The 20,400-nt window shown below is 35.2% G+C and overlaps 2 protein-coding genes and 2 non-coding genes across 4 annotated transcripts; 1 reads left to right on the top strand and 3 right to left on the bottom strand.

Moving 5' to 3' along the window:
• The first annotated feature begins 19 nt into the window (after positions 1-19).
• On the top strand, positions 20-20,270 carry LOC113751242 (receptor-like protein EIX2). The gene is made up of 2 exons (XM_027295177.1): positions 20-1,626; positions 19,940-20,270. Exons 1-2 carry the CDS (start codon positions 309-311, stop codon positions 20,170-20,172), a joined length of 1,551 nt encoding a protein of 516 aa, XP_027150978.1. The 5' UTR covers positions 20-308; the 3' UTR covers positions 20,173-20,270.
• LOC113753336 (60S ribosomal protein L17-2-like) lies at positions 2,630-5,959 on the bottom strand. The gene is made up of 6 exons (XM_027297462.1): positions 5,758-5,959; positions 5,615-5,647; positions 3,446-3,681; positions 3,264-3,366; positions 3,113-3,180; positions 2,630-3,023 (listed from the first exon to the last, which is right to left on the bottom strand). Exons 1-6 carry the CDS (start codon positions 5,957-5,959, stop codon positions 2,982-2,984), a joined length of 684 nt encoding a protein of 227 aa, XP_027153263.1. The 3' UTR covers positions 2,630-2,981.
• LOC113754626 lies at positions 4,199-4,348 on the bottom strand. The gene has a single exon (XR_003465305.1). It is a non-coding gene; the product is annotated as a small nucleolar RNA snoR135 (small nucleolar RNA).
• On the bottom strand, positions 4,685-4,817 carry LOC113754612. The gene has a single exon (XR_003465292.1). It is a non-coding gene; the product is annotated as a small nucleolar RNA snoR74 (small nucleolar RNA).
• Positions 20,271-20,400: the final 130 nt, after the last annotated feature.

The raw sequence follows: 20,400 nt of genomic DNA, 5'->3' as shown, positions 1-20,400 counted from the left end.
CTCTTGCCGTGCTGCACATGGGAACTAACAAGTTTGAAGGCAAAATCCCAAGTGCGATTGGGCAACTTCGAGAACTCACCGAACTCGATCTCAGTTGGAATGGGTTCAATGGTACCATTCCATCCTCTCTTTGGAGGCTGAGTGAGTTGCAATCCTTGTATCTATCTGACAATCCATTGAGCGGGGAGTTGCGTGACATTCACTTTGCCAAACTCGCAAAACTGAAAGTGTTGCGCTTATCCTCCACTCCACTCACTCTGAATGTGAGTTCCTCGTGGGTCCCACCATTCCAGCTTCACACTATAGAAATGAGTTCCGTCAAGATAGGGCCCAAATTTCCTCTCTGGCTTCAAACTCAGAAAAGAGTCGAAAATCTGGACATGTCAAATGCAAGCATCTCAGATACTATCCCAGATTGGTTTGAGAGAGTGTGTCATAGTATAAAATTTTTGGATTTCTCCAACAATTACATCACAGGGAAACCACCCGTGTGCAAAGGCAACAGTGGTCTTAAATACCGCATGGGAATTTTATTGGAGTCCAACAAATTCGAGGGGCCTTTGCAATTGTTACCAACAGACAGTTATATATTGCATCTTCAAAATAACTCACTGCAAGGGATTATTCCACACCCCGACATTAACATGACATTGGATATTCTTCAAGTACTAGATCTCAGTGATAACCACTTCATCGGCAGCATCCCTGATTCTTTGTGCAGCTTACAAAAGCTTGCTATCCTGGATCTTTCTAACAACCAGCTCTCTGGAAGGATCCCTTCATGCATTGGCAAGCTTAAAACGTTGTTTGCGCTAAATCTAGCAAACAACAGTCTCTACGGGCACATTCCAATTTCATTGGGACATCTCAATGATCTCCAGTCTTTGCACTTGAACCGAAACAAATTTACAGGGATGGTCCCATTCTCGTTCAGACATCTGGAAAATTTGGAGAATCTTGATCTTGGAAAAAATGGACTGGAGGGCATTATACCAGCTTGGATTGGGGACGAACTATCTAGTTTAAGGTTCCTTGTGCTTGAATCTAATAATTTCCATGGTGAAATTTCCATGAGCCTCTGCAAATTATCACTCCTTCAAGTTTTAAATTTGAAAGACAATAACTTAACTGGACATGTACCTCGCTGTTTTAACAACGTTACAGCAATGACAGAATTGGGCCCTACAAGTATGGGCTTTGGTGAAGCACTTTCAGTTTTCGTCAAAGGTGAAATGTTGAACTACACCTCAAGAAATGTGAAATATGTTAAATTCATGGGGCTCTCGGGAAATAAACTAAGTGGGGAAATACCTGTCGAGTTAATGTCTCTGGTTGGATTGCAGGGTTTGGATTTATCTAGAAACCATCTAAGTGGAAGAATCCCAGAAAACATTGGGAACTTGAGCCAACTTGAGTCTCTAGATTTATCCAAAAATGACCTTTCTGGTCCAATTCCCCAACGTTTGTCGAACTTAGATTCTCTGGGCTGGCTGAACTTGTCGTTCAACAAGCTAACCGGTCCAATCCCATCCGGACGTCATCTGCAGACATTAGACGACCCAACCATTTACATGGGAAACAGCGGACTTTGTGGCGAACCGCTAGACAAAAGCTGCCCTGATGAATCTGATGGAAAATCAAATGCCGGAGAATCTGATGGTGATCATGAGGATGGCAAGGAGTCTTATTTTTATTGGTTTTATGCTGGCTTGGCACCTGGTTTTGCTGTTGGACTCTTGGGATTCTTCAGTGTCCTATGTTTCAAGAAGTCATGGCGCTATGCATACTTCGGATTTCTGGAGAACTTGTTGAATAAAGTATGGGTAGAAATTGCATTGCTAAAAAGGAAGTTTGTTTGATTGATTTTACATGCATCATGAATTATATAGGATGTATGCTTCATCTTATTGTAAAATAATAAAGTATAAATAAGGCATTTCCACTTCTTTTTGGCGTGCAGCCAAACGACAAAAATTTCTTGCACAGAAAAAAAAAAAAAGCCATCATAAAATACAGGGACGACCAAGCAACGCAACACATAGCTAGAGCATTAGCTTTGGAAGACCTTTAATCTTATAATACAAATGTAGTTTTTAACTAGAAAAGATATATTAATTAACTCATCAATCTGTTAAAATAATCGGAGGTCAAGAAGGGACAATGCAGTCTCTTCGCACAATTAAAAATATGTATGCAGTCTAATTAGAGTCATAAAACATTCAAATTCAATGGAGATGAAAAAATGTCTCATTGTTTTGAAGAGAAGACGTATGAATAATCACATAATCAGAGTTAGCCCACACCCTTTTTTTCCCCTTTTTCAAGAAGGATGCCAATGTTTTACATGTTACAATATTAAATTGTTCAACAATAATATTAAATTGAGATTAAAGTAAATTCAAAATATTAAAAGCATATTTTAGCAATTTTTTTCCCCTCAAATTTTATTCTTCTACCTCTAGAATGGCATCATAAACGAACCACCAGTTTAAAGATTTTGCAGAACACTGACCCTTTTGGCTAAATTCATATTTTGTTCTATGAATCAGGATAAACGTGAAACCAGGCAATTAAATTTTAAGCTACACTCCTATAACAGCCATGCTGGGCTATAACTACTTACACTGTATTAAGTACTTGCTGTAGCAATTCGATCACTCAATCATCCTTGCAAAAGTTCTTCCAGCACCTAACAAATTGCCATGTCCTAAGGGTGTGACAGCATAATAGAGACAGCCAGTAAGTGCACCTTGATAAATAGTCCAACACTACCATAACATCCAACCCAAAAAAAGCCAGACGACAATCATGAAGAACAAAAAGCTGTCTCTACAAGTCAAAGTATGTGTTTGAATGAACCCTTTGAATTTAAACACTAGCAAACTTGTCTTGCAACCTCCAATAGCATTAAGTAACAATATGCCTCAAAATTTGTAGAATCCCCTAAAGCCATTGCCAATGAAAGCAGAATTACATATAGCTCAAGCCTTCCTAGATTTGCTGGTGGCCAACTGAGATTCAGGCTGTAAAATATAAGGAAAAAAATTTAGACATGAAGAGAAACACTCCGGAAATTACAGACAAGAAGAAGATATAACTACGTATGTATTACCTCCTTTTTGACAGACTCTTCCTTCTCGGACAAAATCAACTCAATATGGCAGGGGGAAGACATGTAGGCTGGCCAAAAAGATCATACATTGAGGTTAATAGACATAATGGACAGAACAGAAAACTGAAAAAAAGTCATCTATCGGACATACGGTTTATTCTTCCATGGGCACGATATGTGCGGCGTCTTTGTTTCTGTGCTTGATTCACTTGAATGTGCGAAATGAAAAGTGAATCCACATCCAAGCCTTTCACCTGCAGGATAAAATAACCGCTGCCAAAGTTGTACAAAACAAAGAAATTTAGATTACAACTTCTGGATGCATGGACAAACCTCTGCATTGCTTTCAGCATTCTTGAGCAAATCCAAAATGAAGCTAGCAGATTTAACTGGCCAGCGACCCTGTCCATTTGAATGCCTATTCTTGGCCTGAGCAGTACGCCCAACACCTCCACAGAAACGTGTAAACGGAATTGCCTGCTTATGGGCCAAAACATCCTCCAAGTACCTCTTAGCCTTCGCTAAAGGCAGCTTCCTGATGGCATGTGCTGTTTCCCTTGTGTTCTGTTAAATAACAGGAGCACAGACGGTCTTTCAGATTGTGTCCTTGGATAAGAACTAGCTAAGGATTCAGACCAAATAACAAAGCAGCACCATTGAGGGATATAGCAGATTTTACATCATGAATTATGTACTGTTCAAAAGAAAACAAAATAAAAAAACCACAAACTACTGTAGCAAGGTAACAACTCTAATACCATAAGAACTAAGATTTGCATCTCTATGCCCCAAAAAAAACCAACATCAAAGCACAAATAAAGTTGTAGAAAAAGGAACATAGGGCATAATAGTGGATCCAACGACAAAGAAAGACCCAACAGAATTTGTTGCAACTTTGAAATGCCCACCAGAACTTATTAATCATTCCCACTAGTATTCAATCAAAAACTAAATCAACGATATCCCACTCTCCCAGGAAATTCTGAAGGCAACTGACGTTCACTAAGGATCGAAAAAGCTCATAAAGACATGAAGCTTACTTCTTGTCGTCATACGTCAAGATTGATTAGCAAGATGGACATATAATAATGTCAGGAAGATGATTGTTGAAGGTTTTCAACAAGATAATGAAATACAACTGCCCATCTTCCCAAAAAAATTGATATTGCAGAGAACTCTTTCGAGCAAAGTGCAATGACAAATTAGCACAGAGTCGATACACACAATCCCTGCTTTCTATAACACCGAGATGTGGATACTAAAAACCCAACCCACATCGAAATGAATCATAAAAGTCTGGTAGGTTGAAAGGTATGAGGACTTGTCATTTACTAAACAATTCTCTTCCCCACATACCAAGGGACAGAACGTTCCCAGTCTGCCAGCTTTTCTTTACTTCAAAATTAATTTTTTGAGAGCAGTAAACAAGGTTACAACCGTTCATCAATTTAAGAAATTAGTACTAAAACATTCATGACAGACAAGCTAGTCTGAAACCTACCAAATGCCAGTAGAAAACACAAGTTTTCCTTGGGTTGTTCTAATAATCAAAGAAAGACGACTATATAATCAAAATGTGTCATCGTTTACTGAACCGTGAATCATGAAGCTCAAGAGGTTCACCCAATAACAATGCCAAGTTTTATTTCCCTGAAGTTTACGAGAGACCCATTCACATTAAACGGCAACAGGCCCCTGCTTTTTTCATCAGGTTATACTACCGACAAGTCCAATCAAAAACCCCAGAAGAACCTCCAGGACCAATAAATAGCCAAAAAAAAAAACATACATATAGAGCAGGAAAAGAACTAAATGGCCTTCAAATAAGTAGATCAAAGCATCCATTTGTTCAAGTGATTCCAGAGAGAGAGTGAGAGAACAATCCCAAGTAAGTTTATCATCCGGCTCCTTTGCGTCAACAATTTCATTTTGTTCTTTACGCAGCACATGCAAGTTTATTACAACAAAAAACCATGCCAAATTTCAGACAAACTTTAATATTGAAATTTCCAGAAAAAAAATAAAGGTATTTGTTCAGTTTGAAAAATCCAAATAACCAATTCTAATGTTATCCGAAGAACTTCCAAGATGACCAGAGTAATATACTTACTTATAACCTGCAAAATCTAAGCGTTCTTGGCCTAATCAAGTTTAGTTTCCTACATGAACATCATTCGACATCTTACATTTTGTAACTGGTCATCATATTCGTACATATTGAAGAGTGTGTCTAACAGGTGCCTCTTACCACTTGTTAAGATGTACTTCAAGTGTTAAATTTTTGAAAAAGTAAAATTCATTAGAAAAAGTGTATAAATGTAAGGGATGGTAATAATTATTAGTACGTGTACATACATAAATTGATAGGTAATGCAGAATTTATTATATGTGTTGAGTGAATGTATAATAGGCGCACGTTAGAAAAATCTTATATTGAATATAAAGTTTTAATAGTTAACTAGCTTAGCCTTCAGGAATTGCCGAAATTGTTGCCAAACATACCTTTAAGGACAGACTCGTACACATCTGGAAACTCTGCAAGATACTTCATGATGCTAGTGATAGTGCTTTGCATGGTTGAGTAGCTTCCACTAAAAAAGATGCCAAATTGCTTGCAAATGTTCCTCGTCAAAAAAATGACTGACCATTTTCATCTGTTGCCAGGATCAAATGCCACATGATGTCCATCACTGAAGATGAATCATGTCCTGAAAGATCGGTCCTTCTTTGCCTGATTGTTTCCTCAAGCTCTTTCTGAATATGCCTGGCCGCTTTGATGGCACGATTCAGAGCCGTTCCTGACAGGTTTATGGGTATTGATCGCAAACCGTTGTCTATGTCCTGCATGTCCTTTTGAATTTTCTTTATTTTTCTTGGATCATTGATGCCCAAGATTATATTACAGGACAAATTAGGCGGGAAGGGATGGATTGGGTGGTATGGGGAAAGAGTGTAAGCAAGAGATCTCGGGTTCGAATCCTCCCGTTTACACTTAAAAAAAAATTACAGGACAAATTGAACAAGTATATCGCTGCAGTATCGCTAAGGCTCACTTGTTTGCAGTTCCAATATGCCTGCAAATGATTTTTGGTTGCCTCATTTATGAATCCAATGTATTCTCGAGGCACATCTATCTTTAGAATCGATCGAAGAAGTTTACCAGTGTGTGTTAGTGCTCACTGGAAGGCTTCTCCATTTTGGGAAATATTTTCTTTATGGTACTCCGCCGCCAAACATGGACCAACATCTTCTCGTTCGAGAACAGAAACATGGTCCCTTCGGCACCAGAAAAGATCACCACGGTCTCTCCAATCAATGAAGTCTTGAAAATGGGGGACGAATACTTATTCCACCTTTCTGTTAGAAACTCATATGTGATATGTGAGACCTCGTCGACGTTTGGAAATGTACTCAAAAGTCTTTCCAATTAGAGGCCAGCCCATGGTACCTGGTAAAGGCTTTGGTTCTCCAACCCCAAACTTGGTTGTTACAGTGTTGGACTCCTTTCTCAGGGTAAGCTTGTGGAGAAGATATGCAGCCGGAATTAGAGACAGAAGAAGAAACATCGACGGCAATAATTCCATCATCAACTCGGTGGAATTGGTGCTTTTTTGTCTAGGTATAAATTGGGTAATGAAGATTCGATTAGACAAAGGAAAGCAGAATGAAGAAAGGTACAAAGCTGTGGCAATCATGAGTTTCCAGTTGCACGCTTCCATGCTTATATAATAGTTGTTGAATCCTATACGTGCTTAATTGAAACAATGCTTCTTCACCCTATCAACAGGGTCTGCCGAAATCTTGGAGAATATTCATTCGGCTAGAGACTTACAACCAACAAGAGACATACAACTAAGAATATGTGAATGCAGTATTAGGTTTATTGATTCGCGTATTTGAACGTGAATTCATAAACTTAATACTGCATGTCGATTCGGGAATCCATAAACCTAATGTCGCATTCACGTATTCTTTTTGTTTTTGGGTACATTCATTCACGTATTCTTGGTTGTATGTCTCTAGCCATATTAGGTTTAGTTTTATGGTTAGAGACATACAACAAATATTGATGCAATATTAGGTTCAAGACTACGCAGGAGAACCGCCTTGGAAGTTAACGTACCCAAAAAAAAAAAAAAAAAATCCAAACAAGCCAAGTTGCATGGAAAAAACGTAAATGCAAAACAAAAGCAATCATGAATAAAATAGTTGGACTGCTAGCAGCAGTAAAAGTCATTTCTTGGAGTTTAGACCGAGTGCTTTTTGATAGGTTGCATTTTTATTACTCCCTTCGTTCCACTTTGATAGTCCTATTTCTTTTTTCACACAGTTTAAGAAAAAGTAGTTAATTTTGTTAAAAAAGTAAATTTAGATTGCTATTTTCCTAAAATACCCTCACATTAAATATGGTACAACTTTATGGGAACTTGAATTGATGGTAAAAAAAGAATCAACTCTCATTAAATGGGGTAGGTTTATAGTAACAACTACTTACATTGAATAAGGGTATTTTAGAAAAATTAAAATACAATTACATTCTTCAATTGGAAAGTGGACTACAATTTGGGACAGATGAAAAAGGAATACAGGACTATCAAAGTGGGACGGAGGGAGTATTAAATTTATGATTGTTCTTCCCTTGATTTTAATCAAATAATGTATTAATTGATAGATTCTATTTATATTTGGTTAATAGTGTTAATTGTAGAAAAGTGAGTAAAAAGTAATTTTAAGACAATTTTATGAAAGACTATACCAGTTTGACAATTTTATAAAGGGATAATTTCAGAAACCTCGCTTCGGGTTTCTGACAATTTCACTCAGCTCCCCCTAATTTTAGAAAATTACACTGACCTCTCTTGCTTTTACTATTTAAGTAACATTATAGACCCATTAGGTTAGAATTAGACTTATGTATCCTAAAATACCATTATGCAATATCATAACATCAAAAGAAAGTGAAAAAAAAAGGTTTAGTGATCAATTTAACCAAAAAAAAAGTAACAAACACTTTTATCCAAATTTGCTATGCTTCCACAATAATTGTAAACCCAAAACCTCATCAACCTTTCAAGCAAACTCCAATTTAATTCCCAAATTCTATCAATTTTGGTATCATTAAAATTCCAATTTATTGGTAGCTATGCCAAGAGCAACCCCATACTCTAATGGTATTAGGAACAGAGAAACTAATCTTTATGACAAACCACCGCAAATACTTATAAATCAAATAAAAATGAAACTAGATGAAGAAATTAGATTCTAGTGCATAATAGACATAATAGCATAACCCAGTGTCATCCCTTTTTCTCTTCCAACCATAGCCCATTAATTTCATTTTTTTCCTCTCTGTCACAACCATTTTCATCATCTCCATCTAATTTGACCATGAAATTTTCATTTGCTTCCTCAATTTGTAATTTTGTCAAATTTTGATTCTTTAATATATGCAAATTATAATACGAGAAAAAATAAAACAAGGGAGTTGATAGTTAAGTACCACGGAAAAAGAGAAATAGACAAGAAATAAATATTTCGTGAGGTTTGCATAGTGGTGTAGTTGACGGGTAGAAGAGACTGTGGAGTTATAGGTAGGAAGGAGAGAATCATAAGAGGTAAAAAAAAAGGGAGGGAAAGAGAAAAGAAACTACTGTTAATTAAAGTGGAGTTAAAGATGATGACGAGTTGTTGCAAGTTTTTATATTTTCTTTTACTTTTGGTTTGGTTTTTGTATCCCACATATGTGATAAATTATCTATTAAGTAGAGGGTATTATAGCCATTTTATTGAACCGAGGGAGGTTACTGTAACTTTTTAAAATTGGTTGGAGCTAAGTGAGATTGTCAGAAACCTTCCTTGAGGTTTCTGAAATTAACCCTTTTATAAAAGACTATAAAGGAAAGTGAGGCAATTTTATAAAAGACTATACCAGTTTGGCGTGGACGTGACTAAGACACGCTGTCAGATTCGAAAGGCTCGGAATTTGGCGCGCGAGGTAGTTTCCTGATACAAATTGAAGTCCTTTTCCAAGATATTCGGTTTTCCATTTGGAAACAAGGAGCTCACCTTTTGTGTAATTAGGGAAATATCTCTTCCGTGAGAAATTTGGATTAGTATTGGTAGTAGTAAATAGTAATAGTTTAGGAAAAGCAAAAAACGCGAGTTGCAGGAATTCTTGGCTGTCGTGACTTTAAAAAGGATTGTGCCGGGTCCGAGAGCAGAGTTTGTTGGGTACGAACCAAAAAACTAAGCCAAGAGCTTTTCTCTTCGTCGTTTCTTTTATTTTGCTTTTTCTATTGTCCGATGCTCATGCGCCTTTTATCAATTGAATAATTTGAATTGCGTTGTTTCATCCCAATTAGGGCTGCAAACGAGTCGAGTCGAATCGAGATTTGGACTAATCGAGCCGAGTCTCAACTAAATTTTACCGAGCTCGACGAGCCAGTAATTTTCGAGCTCGAAAAAAATTAAAAAAATAATTATTTTATTTTTTAAAAAATAAATAAAATAATATATTTTTTAATAAATAATAAAAAAATTAAGGATATATATGTAATTTTACTATTAAAATAAAAAATATATATAGTTAAAAATAAAAATATATGTATATTAAAATAAAAAATAATAAAAAATATTATATATATACTCGAAACTCGCGAGCCGGCTAACGAGCTTAATATTTTGAACTCGAGCTTGACTCGAGCGGCTCGCGAGCGGCTCGATTCGTTTGCAGCCCTAATCCCAATTATGCCTAGTTAAGTTTCTTTTCTATTCAACGAGTAGCGAAGGATTTGGTTCAACAATAATTATGAGATCTAATTATTTTTATCTATTTCTTTTATTCGCTAGTATTCGTATATTTTCTAATTTAATTTCTCATGATTGCTTTGTTATTTGAATATTATGGGTGTCCGATATTTAATTCAACTTAACAAATCACTATCAGTTACGATAGTTAAATTCGTAATTATTTAATTGTGTTAAATTAGTGACGACTAGTGTAATTGGTTTCATGTTAAGGAGACATATAATCTAATTTAAGTAAACCTTGATAGTGTGTTTGTTGATTAGAACAGGGTTTTTCTAATTCCTAGTGCAATCAAGAAATTAAATTTTACGAGTGTACCTAGGGAAGTAGTTAACGGGTGTACTTTAATTATTGAAACAGTAAGAAAGAGTTAGTTGTCATTGTGTGTTTGATAACTATAACCTAATTATTAGTGAATATATGAAATAATTATTGTATCAATGAGCAGTTGTATGAACCACTTTCGAAATCATATCCTTGACCAGAGCTTGTTTACTATTGATTTAAATTTAGTTTTCTTCTGTTTAATTATTTTATTTCCGTTGAGTATTTTTTTAATTTTAATCATCCACAACCCCCTTTTAGTTCTTACTTGAGAGGAAACAAAATTCCCCCCCAATCCCTTTGAAAACGACCTTACTTGCTATTGTATTCATTTATATTTTTGTTGAGTAGGTTTTTATTATTGCATAAACTCAACACCTGTTACTTTTCACAATCGCATTCAGGACAGACACTTTTTTTTTCTCCTGCTCTCTGAATTTTCTAATGAGTATGCTATTTCTTCAAACTTCAATGGCATGTGGGGGTCCTGAGGCTAGTTAGATAAGTAATATTCAGCCCTGTTCTAAGTTAAAAATTTGAGGTTGTGATGTCAATGAAATGTCTAAACAATTGGAAAGAAATAATGTTTAAAATAATAAATATTTAATATCAAGATTTAGTATAGTAAAAAACCTGAACAGGGAAAAAAAAAAAAAAAAAAACAGCAGGCCTAACATTAGGATACAAAAAAAAAATTTTTTTGTCCAAAGAAGACGTGTTGCCTGGCAAAAACATAAAGGCAATCACCATTAAAGGCGAAGTGATGATTCGTGTTTTTTCAAATATCAAATATCAAATAATAGTTAATCCTTTTGGTTCCCCTTTTATTTGTGTTTTTCCTACTTTGTCTCTTAGTAAGCAAACATTTCGTTCATTTTTAGGCAGTGCGCATTGGCATTTTCATAGGAAACTGTGAATTTAGACTACGTATTTGTATTTATTTGCAAAATCTTTATATATCGCAAATCTATAGTTTCCATGATACGACACTCCATCATCTATATATGTGTGTGTTCTTTCGAAGAACAAGGAACCAGTGGAGTAGCATTATTAAATTTCTCTTTTGCATAAATGTTTCGTATTAAATTGTTTATTTTAAGTTCCATCATATAAAAGATAACAATTTGGATAATGTTAATATATATAAGTATTTGATTACTTTTGCCAATGAGATCTTGATCTAGTACTTAAAGTTGAAGCCTGAAGACTAGAGGTCCTAGGTTTTAATCCCTCTTTTACCGCTCCACTTCTTAAATTCTACTCTTTTCGTATTAGAAAAAAAAAAAGAATTTTAATCACTTTTCTCAATGCACGTCAACAATAACAGTTAAACAATACATTTTTTGGGCCTCATAACTGTACTATGCAAAGCCCAGATAAACGTAGATTTTAAATTCAGAATGTTGCTCATAATAGGCTCGTCTAAACTGACGATATCACAGGCCTTAGAAAAGAAAACATGCCAACCCAATTTTTGTATCATTAGTGTATGACGACATGATAACAAGAAACTTACCAAAATAGAACTTTACAATTGTTTCCCCAAGTTCCCAAATGTTAAAAAGGACAATATTTCCAGAATTAAACTTGAAGCAAATGTTGTTGTCATTAATCGTCCTAAATTGTTGCATTCTTTTAGTTCAATTATCTTGAATGTTTTCCATATTTTGGAAGACAGTTATCAGGTATTGGTAATTTTGATTCTCCACACCGTACTTGTATCCAACTTTATTTGTTTTCATTTGATTTTATGAAAGATTGAAAGCAAAAGGGTAAAAAACAAAAAAGTCCCTCGTAGTAAGTCTAATACATAGAAAAACCCCCCATAGTTTCAAAATATACAACACGACACCTCATACTTTGAACTAAATTGTAAAGGTGGCGGAATCCGTTAAACTTAACGGAAATGGACAAAATGACCAAAATGCCCTGATATAATTAAGCAAAAGACAGCTCAAAAAATCATTTGTTTTATTCTCTAAATAGGAAGAATTGAGGGTTAAAGGGTAGAATAGGTATATTTGTTAAAAATTAGGTATAAAATTTTTTTTTTAGGTTCCAAAAAGTCATTTCCGTTAAGTTTAACGGATTTCGTCACCTTTACATTTTAGTTCAAAGCATGAGGTGTCGTGTTGTATATTTTAAAAACACAGGAGGCTTTCCTATGTATTAGACTTACCATAGGAGTTTTTTTGTTTTTAACCCAAAGCAAAATAATAAAAACGTCTAAGATTCAAATGATTTTTTTTTTCTGTCTCAAGAGTACGTGGAAATGATAGCAAACTTCTAATCAAAAAAATAATGCATTTGCAGAAAAATCTCGTTAGGGTGCAAATCTCTTCAGGTGACAAAGGTGGCCTCAGTTGATATACTTCAAAGAAGACTTGCGTATTATCCGGTCTTGCAACTTTTTTGATGAATGAATTTAAGCACTGTGGAGCAACACAGGGAAACCACTTCCGTAGAAATGTGAAAATTTTGTAGCATCTCACAAGGTATAATATATATAATAGATGTACAGAAATAACGTAAATTATATTTGTGTGTATATAATAAACACTAATAGTAGTGGAACTTCTTAATCAGTCAACTAGTTTTAATCCAATATCTACAAACTTTACATCTTACGTGCAGCAAATGCACTTTTCCCATGTCTAGAGCAAAGGAGGGTAACTAATTGATGGAAGTAAACCATTTGTAGAGCAAGATATTAATCAGACTACTTTTAGGAGAGAGAGTTAAAATAAATCCTAATTTTTTGCCCTGGGGGAAGAGTCCATGCCTGCCTTTCAGTTAACAGGCAAACACCTTTGATACAAGGGCTAATGGTGGAGATGATGTCTTGAGTTGAGGCACCAAATTCATGAATTGTCAGTAGGGCTGTGGTTGTAAAATAGGAAGAGTGCTCTTACCATATGGCAGCAAATTGAGTGGAAATCAACTTCAAATAACTCTTAAAAGAGTGTCTAGTAAAAAGGTATATTGGCAAAATTTGAAATAAACCAATGCAGTGACTTGGTTGTTTGCTTGACAACCTAAAAACTTGCATTACCTGTCTTCTTATTTAGCATTTCAAACATTGTGATAATTGGTTTGTCTTTTGAGTCTTCGACGAATTAATTAAAGGGTTAAATGAGAAAACTCCCATGAACTATTACACTAGTTACACTTTACACCCTAAATTATTTTAATAGGCATTTTACGCCCTTAGTTAACTAGAAAATAATAAGAAAATTAACTCCATCCAACTAATTGATGAAATGACTAATTTATCCTCCATTAAAAGGTCATAAGTGACAAAATTACCTTATTGATAGAAAAAATTGTCACTTTAAATGGATTAATTTTCACTTCATAATAAAAGTCTAATTGAAAACATATAACAATAAAACATATGATCACTTTGAATGACAATTAAAACAAAAGAAGTAGGGAAAAAAAGAAGAAGAAGAAGAAAGGGAATATATTCAATTCGAGAATCACAGCAACTCTATTTTACCACATATTTCAAGTTAGCCTAGGTAAGAAAAGATTCTTATCAAGGAAAAGTAAATAATATAGGTGTTTTTATTGAAACTTTTAAGTCCAATATTTTGTTTACTAATATGTGGGTTTTAATTTTGGTTAGTTATTGAATCTTTACTGCAATTATTGTGCTAAATTCATATGAAAATTTTTGGATTCTATCCAATTTTATTCTTGTGAAGATTTCAAGTGAAATTTTGCTGATTATATGAAATTATGGCATTATGTTGCGTTGAAGAAAATTATGAGATTTTAAAAATTGCGACAGTAGTCGTCCAATTTTCATATTTTGCCCCCATTTGGATCCCAATGGTTTTAATTCTCATTCAAAGTGAAGCAATATCTTCTTTTTTTTATGTGTTAACACTTAGACTTTTTGTTATAAAGTGAAAATTACTCTATTTAAAGTAGCAGTCTCCGCCACCAAAATGTATTTTTGCCACTTAAATTTTTAATGACAGATAAATTGATCATTTCATCAATTACTCGAATGAAATTAATTTTCAAGTTATTTTTAAATTCACCAAGGGTGTAAATGCTTATTAAAATACTATAAAGTGTAACTAGCTTAATAGTTCATGGGGATTTTCTATATTTAACCATATTATTTTCAAGCAAATCAATTATTCTAAGTCGATTCACATTTTTACAAGAAAGTGTTAATGTAGTCAAATATCAACTAAAAATCGCAAACGTATAAACGTAATAAAAAATCACCAGCCACCAATTTTCTCGAAATTTTCAACACTTGCCTAATGGAAAATATAAGGAGCCACCCACTGGGTTTGGACCAAATTGCCAATCTTGCTTGATAGCTCTCGCTTCTATGAGTTGTCACTTCATGAAATTCACTCAATCTCAAAGAAAAACCAACCACCAGTTACATCACAGGGCAACGACTTGACTCGCGAGCCATGAAATTTTTCTTTTGAGAAATTAGAAGGAACCATCCAACAACGAATTTGGACCAAATTGTCAATCTTGCTGTCACTTTTGTCGGTTGTTAGAACTTGTTACTTCATGAAACGTGGCTGGATCTCAATGAATAACGAACATCATAGGGCTACGACGACTTGGACTTGACTCAAGAATCATGAAATTGCCGTTCTCATGAACTTTATTCTCCACAAACGACGTCCCATGTGGACTCCAAGTCTTCCGAGATAGATAGGTATACATGGCAACAAAGTAAAGGCAACTTGGTGCAATTATACTGATATTGGCTACTTTTTGACCGTCCTAAAGCTATGGTTACCATTGACCAGTGTACAATTGTATTACTATGACTATTTTAATTAATCTCTTAGTGTATGTCAAAAAAAAAAGAAAAAGAAAAGAATATCTTAGGATCTAAAATCAAATTGAAAGAAAGAAGGAAACAATCACAAAGGAGGATGTGGCCAGCGAAGAGACAGGAGAACAAAAATAAGAAAATTCCATGTTTTGCCTCTGTGTGAATAAAATATAAAGACAAAACATCCAAAAAAAAACTCAACCAGTAAAGAATTGATGGATACTTGGGCAATTAACATATAAGAAATAAAGCAATTCAACCCTCCATCCACTGAAGGCCTTATACTTTTCATCTTACGATGTCTTCATCTTACTAAAGTCAAAGTTTTTTTTATCTCTTTTTTCAATGCTATCAAATTTGAATTTTTTAGAGCAATTTTGAAAACAAATCCATAAACATCACTGTCAAGCTACTATTATTAAAAAGTTGGAAAAATATAACAAAAAATTTGGGACTAAAGGATATGATAGTTAATTCCTTTTTTATACTATTTGTGTTTTTCTAATTTGTCTCTCAATAAGCAAACATTTTGTTCATTAAATTTTTTACAGTGCACCGTTAATACTTATAGAAACTGATTATGTGTTGGTATTTATTTGCAAATTCTTTATATATTCAAAATCCCTAGATTTTCAGAAGGCGATGACATAGGCATTTCAATACTATCATATAATATATAAAAAAAATATGGGTACACATCCAAGTAATTTACAAATACTCAACCTTATTTAAACTGTATTTAATATAAAATTAGTGAGTTTAGAACTCCATAATTTTATTTATTGAGCTTTTTAATTGGCCAAAGATCCAAACTTGTCAAGTAATTAATCTGGATCAAGATAAAATTACTCTTAGACTGGCGGCCTGTGGGCACAAAACGAGAAACTCCAATCTTCAATTTTGTGTATAATCAGCGCATGACATATGATTCTCCTACCAAAAATTAACCAAAGAAGGACCTTTTACAGTTCATCTCCAAAACTACATGTTAAAAGGAGGACAATTCTCCAGATTCAAACTTGAAGCCAATTTGTTTTTAATTTTATTTATCGTCGTAAACATGAGTATTTTTCAGTATTGTAATTATCTTGTATGTTTTTCATAGTTTGGAAGAAAGTTATCATGTATATATTAATAAGATATCTATTCATTATTTTTTTTCCACTTGATTTTGTCATGTAAAACCAGAGAATGAAAAGGTCTAAGATTCAAATGATTTTTAGTAGTGTCTAAAGAGCACGCGGAAATAATTCGATACTTCTAATTGAAATACTAAAGCATTCACACAAAATTCGAAAAAGTTGTAGCATAATTAGTCAAAAGTAATTTTAGTCTATCTTCCAGGATTCACACCCAGTGAACGGTGTGAATCTGGAATATTAAATTCTTGCGTTTAACAGCCAAACGTGTAGCACATTTTCTCCCATGTCGGATACAATAATTGAGGAGACAACTATGCACCAGGACGTACACGCTTGCGAATTTTTTTTTCCAACAAAAAAAAAAGAAAAAAGAAAGAGCTTGATTCCATTATTTTTTTAAATATAAGTGAGATGTCTCGAAATCGAAATCTCTCATTTACACTTGTTCCCTTTATATAATTCAATGCATCCCTAACTTCAATTATTAATTTCAATTATAATTATTTTTTCCATCTTTAACTATTTTTTAAATGTAACTGAGAGATCATTGGTAACTAATTACAACCTTTTCAACAATTAACTCTCAATTGATTGTTCCCTTGTTGTCTAATTAAATCAAAAAATGGAGTTTGGATATTAACTGAATGGAACTATGACCTTAAGGTTTTTATCACTTGGTTAGAAAAAAAAAAAAGTTTAGGCACTATGTTATCATTTTTACAGTAAAATCTTATGCAAGATTTTCCTGTTTTAAAGATACTTTATTTTCATGCAATTGGAGGAATTTCAGCACAGAACAAGAAGAGAGAGAGAGCAATTTCCCGGAAGCAATCATGCAACTTTTGGGCCGCGTTTCTCACGCAACATTGGACCTATAAGTAGAGGCATTGTGATTTTTGCTCAACGCACTCAAAATTTCTCATGAATCTTGTGTAAAAGAATTAATTAGTAAAGAAACCCCCAAAAAAATTCTCATCTCTGACAATCGAGTCCGTTGGCTGGTAACAATATGATCAAATTCACTCCATTCATTATGTTATGGTTTGTTTTCTTAGCAGGTAAGATTGATCTTGGTCTCCATGCAAGAGCACATTCAAGTGTAAGCTGCCTTGAGAGTGAGTGGAAAGCTCTCCTCGAATTTAAGAAAAGTCTGATTGATAAATCAAATCGTTTGGCATCCTGGACCGGAGAAGATTGTTGTTCATGGGAAGGAGTTGGCTGCGACAGGAACACTGGACATGTGGTGAAACTTGATCTGCGTAATTACGCTATTTTTTATGATGATCGATTGGTCCACACGCACAATTATGCCTCTATCTATGGTGAAACTTGTTTAGGAGGCCAGATAAGTCCTTCGTTAGTGAATTTGCAGCATTTGCATTACTTGGATTTAAGCTCGAATTATTTTGCAGGAACTCGGATCCCAGCATTTATAGGATCCTTGAAATATTTGAGATATCTCAACCTTTCTACTGCAGGTTTCAATGGGACAATTCCTCCTCAATTAGGAAATCTCTCAGCCTTAGAATATCTGGATCTTGGTGAAAAATTCGAAGGTTTTAGTGCTTCCATAAGTCTTCATTCTTTGTCGACAAAGAGTCTCTGGTGGGCCACTAGTCTTTCTTCCTTGAAACATTTGGACCTCACTAGCGTGGACTTAGGAGAGGCTCGAGACTGGTTACAAGCACTTAACAAGCTTCATTTCTTATCCTCATTAACATTACAATCCTGTCTTATTTTTTCCTTTCCTCATATTGGACACCCTAATTTCACATCTCTTACCTCACTTGACCTCGAAGGCAATGACTTTAACTCCACAATCCCTCTCTGGTTGTTTAATTTGACTTCACTCGTTCATCTCGACCTTAGTGGAAACCGTTTTTTTGGTCCAATAGTTCCTAACAGCCTTCAGCATTGGAGTTCACTAAGCTACCTCGATCTTAGCATCAATCAATTCAATACTTCACTGCCTGATCGACTTTTCACTTTGAACAATCTCGTCCATTTGGACATGGGAAATAACCAAATCCAAGGCCCTCTCCCCTTCGGCCTAGGCAACCTAACTTCTCTTTCCGTACTGCACATGGGATACAACAAGTTTGAAGGCAAAATCCCAAGTGCGATTGGGCAACTTCAAGAACTCACCGAACTCGATCTCAGTTCGAATGGGTTCAATGGTACCATTCCATCCTCTCTTTGGAGGCTGAGTGAGTTGAAATCCTTGTATCTATCTGACAATCCATTGAGCGGGGAGTTGCGTGACATTCACTTTGCCCAACTCGCAAAACTGAAAGAATTAGGATTATCCTCCCCTCTACTTGCTCTGAACGTGAGTTCCTCGTGGGTCCCACCATTCCAGCTTCAATATATAGGAATGAGTTCCATGAAGATAGGGCCCAAATTTCCTCTCTGGCTTCAAACTCAGAAGAAGGTCGAAAGTCTGGACATGTCATATGCAAGCATCTCAGATACTATCCCAGATTGGTTTGAGAGTGTGTGTCATGGTATAAAATCGTTGGATTTCTCCAACAATTACATCACAGGGAAACCACCCGTGTGCAAAGGCAACAGTGGTTATGAATTTCTCAAAATGTTTTATTTGGAGTCCAACAAATTCGAGGGGCCTTTGCAATTGTTACCAACGGACATTTTTGGATTGTATCTTAAAAATAACTCACTACAAGGGATTATTCCACAGCTCGACATCAACATGATAGTGGATATTCTTGGAATACTAGATCTCAGTGATAACCACTTCATCGGCAGCATCCCTGATTCTTTGTGCAGCTTACAAATGCTTGTTATCCTGGATCTTTCTAACAACCGGCTCTCCGGAAGGATCCCTTCATGCATCGGTAAGCTTAAAACGTTGCGTGTGCTACATCTAGCAAACAACAGTCTCTGCGGACACATTCCAATTTCATTGGGACATCTCAATTTTCTCCAGTCTTTGCACTTGGATCGAAACAAGTTTACAGGGATGCTCCCATTCTCTCTCAGACATCTGAAAAAATTGCAGTATCTTAATCTTGGAAAAAATGGACTGGAGGGCATTATACCAGCATGGATTGGGGATGACCTATCTAGTCTGAAGATCCTTGTGCTTGAATCTAATAATTTCCATGGTGACATTTCCATGAGTCTCTGCAAATTATCATCCCTTCAGGTTTTAAATTTGAAAGACAATAACTTAACTGGACATATACCTCGCTGTTTCAACAACTTTACAGCAATGACATCGATAGAATTGGACTCTACAGTTATTGTTGTCGTGGTTTCTGTCCTGAATAGAAGATATGGTTTAGTTGAAGATGGTGAAGATCTTTCACTTTTCATCAAAGGTGGAATGTTGAACTACACCTCAAGCAATGTTGCATATGTTAGATTCATGGGGCTCTCAGGAAACAAACTAAGTGGGGAAATACCTGTCGAGTTAATGTCTCTAGTTGGATTGCGGGATTTGGATTTATCTAGAAACCATTTAAGTGGAAGAATCCCAGAAAACATTGGGAACTTGAGCCAACTTGAGTCTCTAGATTTATCCAAAAATGACCTTTCCGGTCCAATTCCTCAAAGTTTGTCGAACTTAAATTTTCTGAGCTCGCTGAAATTGTCGTTCAACAAGCTAACTGGTCGAATTCCATCCGGACGTCAACTGCAGACATTAGAGGACCCAACAACCATTTACATGGGAAACAGTGGACTTTGTGGTGAACCGCTGGACAAAAGCTGCCCTGATGGTAAATCAAATGCCGGAGAATCTGATGGTGATCATGAGGATGGCAAGGAGTCTTATTTTGATTGGTTTTATGCTGGTTTGGGACCTGGTTTTGCTGTTGGACTCGTGGGATTCCTCAGTGTCCTATGTTTCAAAAAGTCATGGCGCCATGCGTACTTCGGATTTCTGGAGAGCTTGTTGAATAAAGCTTGGGTAGAAATTGCATTGCTAAAAAGGAAGTTTAATTGAGTGATTTTACATGTATCATCAATTATAGTTGTAATGTCATGGCACTTCATCTCATTGCAAAATAATAAAGTATAAATAAGACATTTCCACTTCCATTTTGTAGAGGAACTTGGCATGTAGCCAAACGACAAAAATTTCTTGCACAGGCAATTAAATGCAGTGACGACCTAGCAACGAATTAAGCAACACATAGCTAAAATGGTTGATAAATTCATATTTTGTTCTAAT

Source organism: Coffea eugenioides, chromosome 11, assembly GCF_003713205.1.
Source record: "Coffea eugenioides isolate CCC68of chromosome 11, Ceug_1.0, whole genome shotgun sequence".
Taxonomy (NCBI): Eukaryota; Viridiplantae; Streptophyta; class Magnoliopsida; order Gentianales; family Rubiaceae; genus Coffea; species Coffea eugenioides.
This window is presented reverse-complemented; position numbering and strand designations above follow the sequence as displayed.

Coding starts and splice junctions, on each gene's coding strand:
- LOC113753336 (XM_027297462.1), bottom strand. CDS start 5,959: ATGCAGGACATAGACAACGGTTTGCGATCAATACCCATAAACCTGTCA. Junction 5,648..5,757: donor CCTGGCAACAGATGAAAATG/GTCAGTCATTTT, acceptor AGTATCTTGCAG/AGTTTCCAGATGTGTACGAG. Junction 3,367..3,445: donor ATGCTGAAAGCAATGCAGAG/GTTTGTCCATGC, acceptor TTTATCCTGCAG/GTGAAAGGCTTGGATGTGGA.
- LOC113751242 (XM_027295177.1), top strand. CDS start 309: ATGAGTTCCGTCAAGATAGGGCCCAAATTTCCTCTCTGGCTTCAAACT. Junction 1,627..19,939: donor CAAAAGCTGCCCTGATGAAT/CTGATGGAAAAT, acceptor ACAAAAGCTGCC/CTGATGGTAAATCAAATGCC.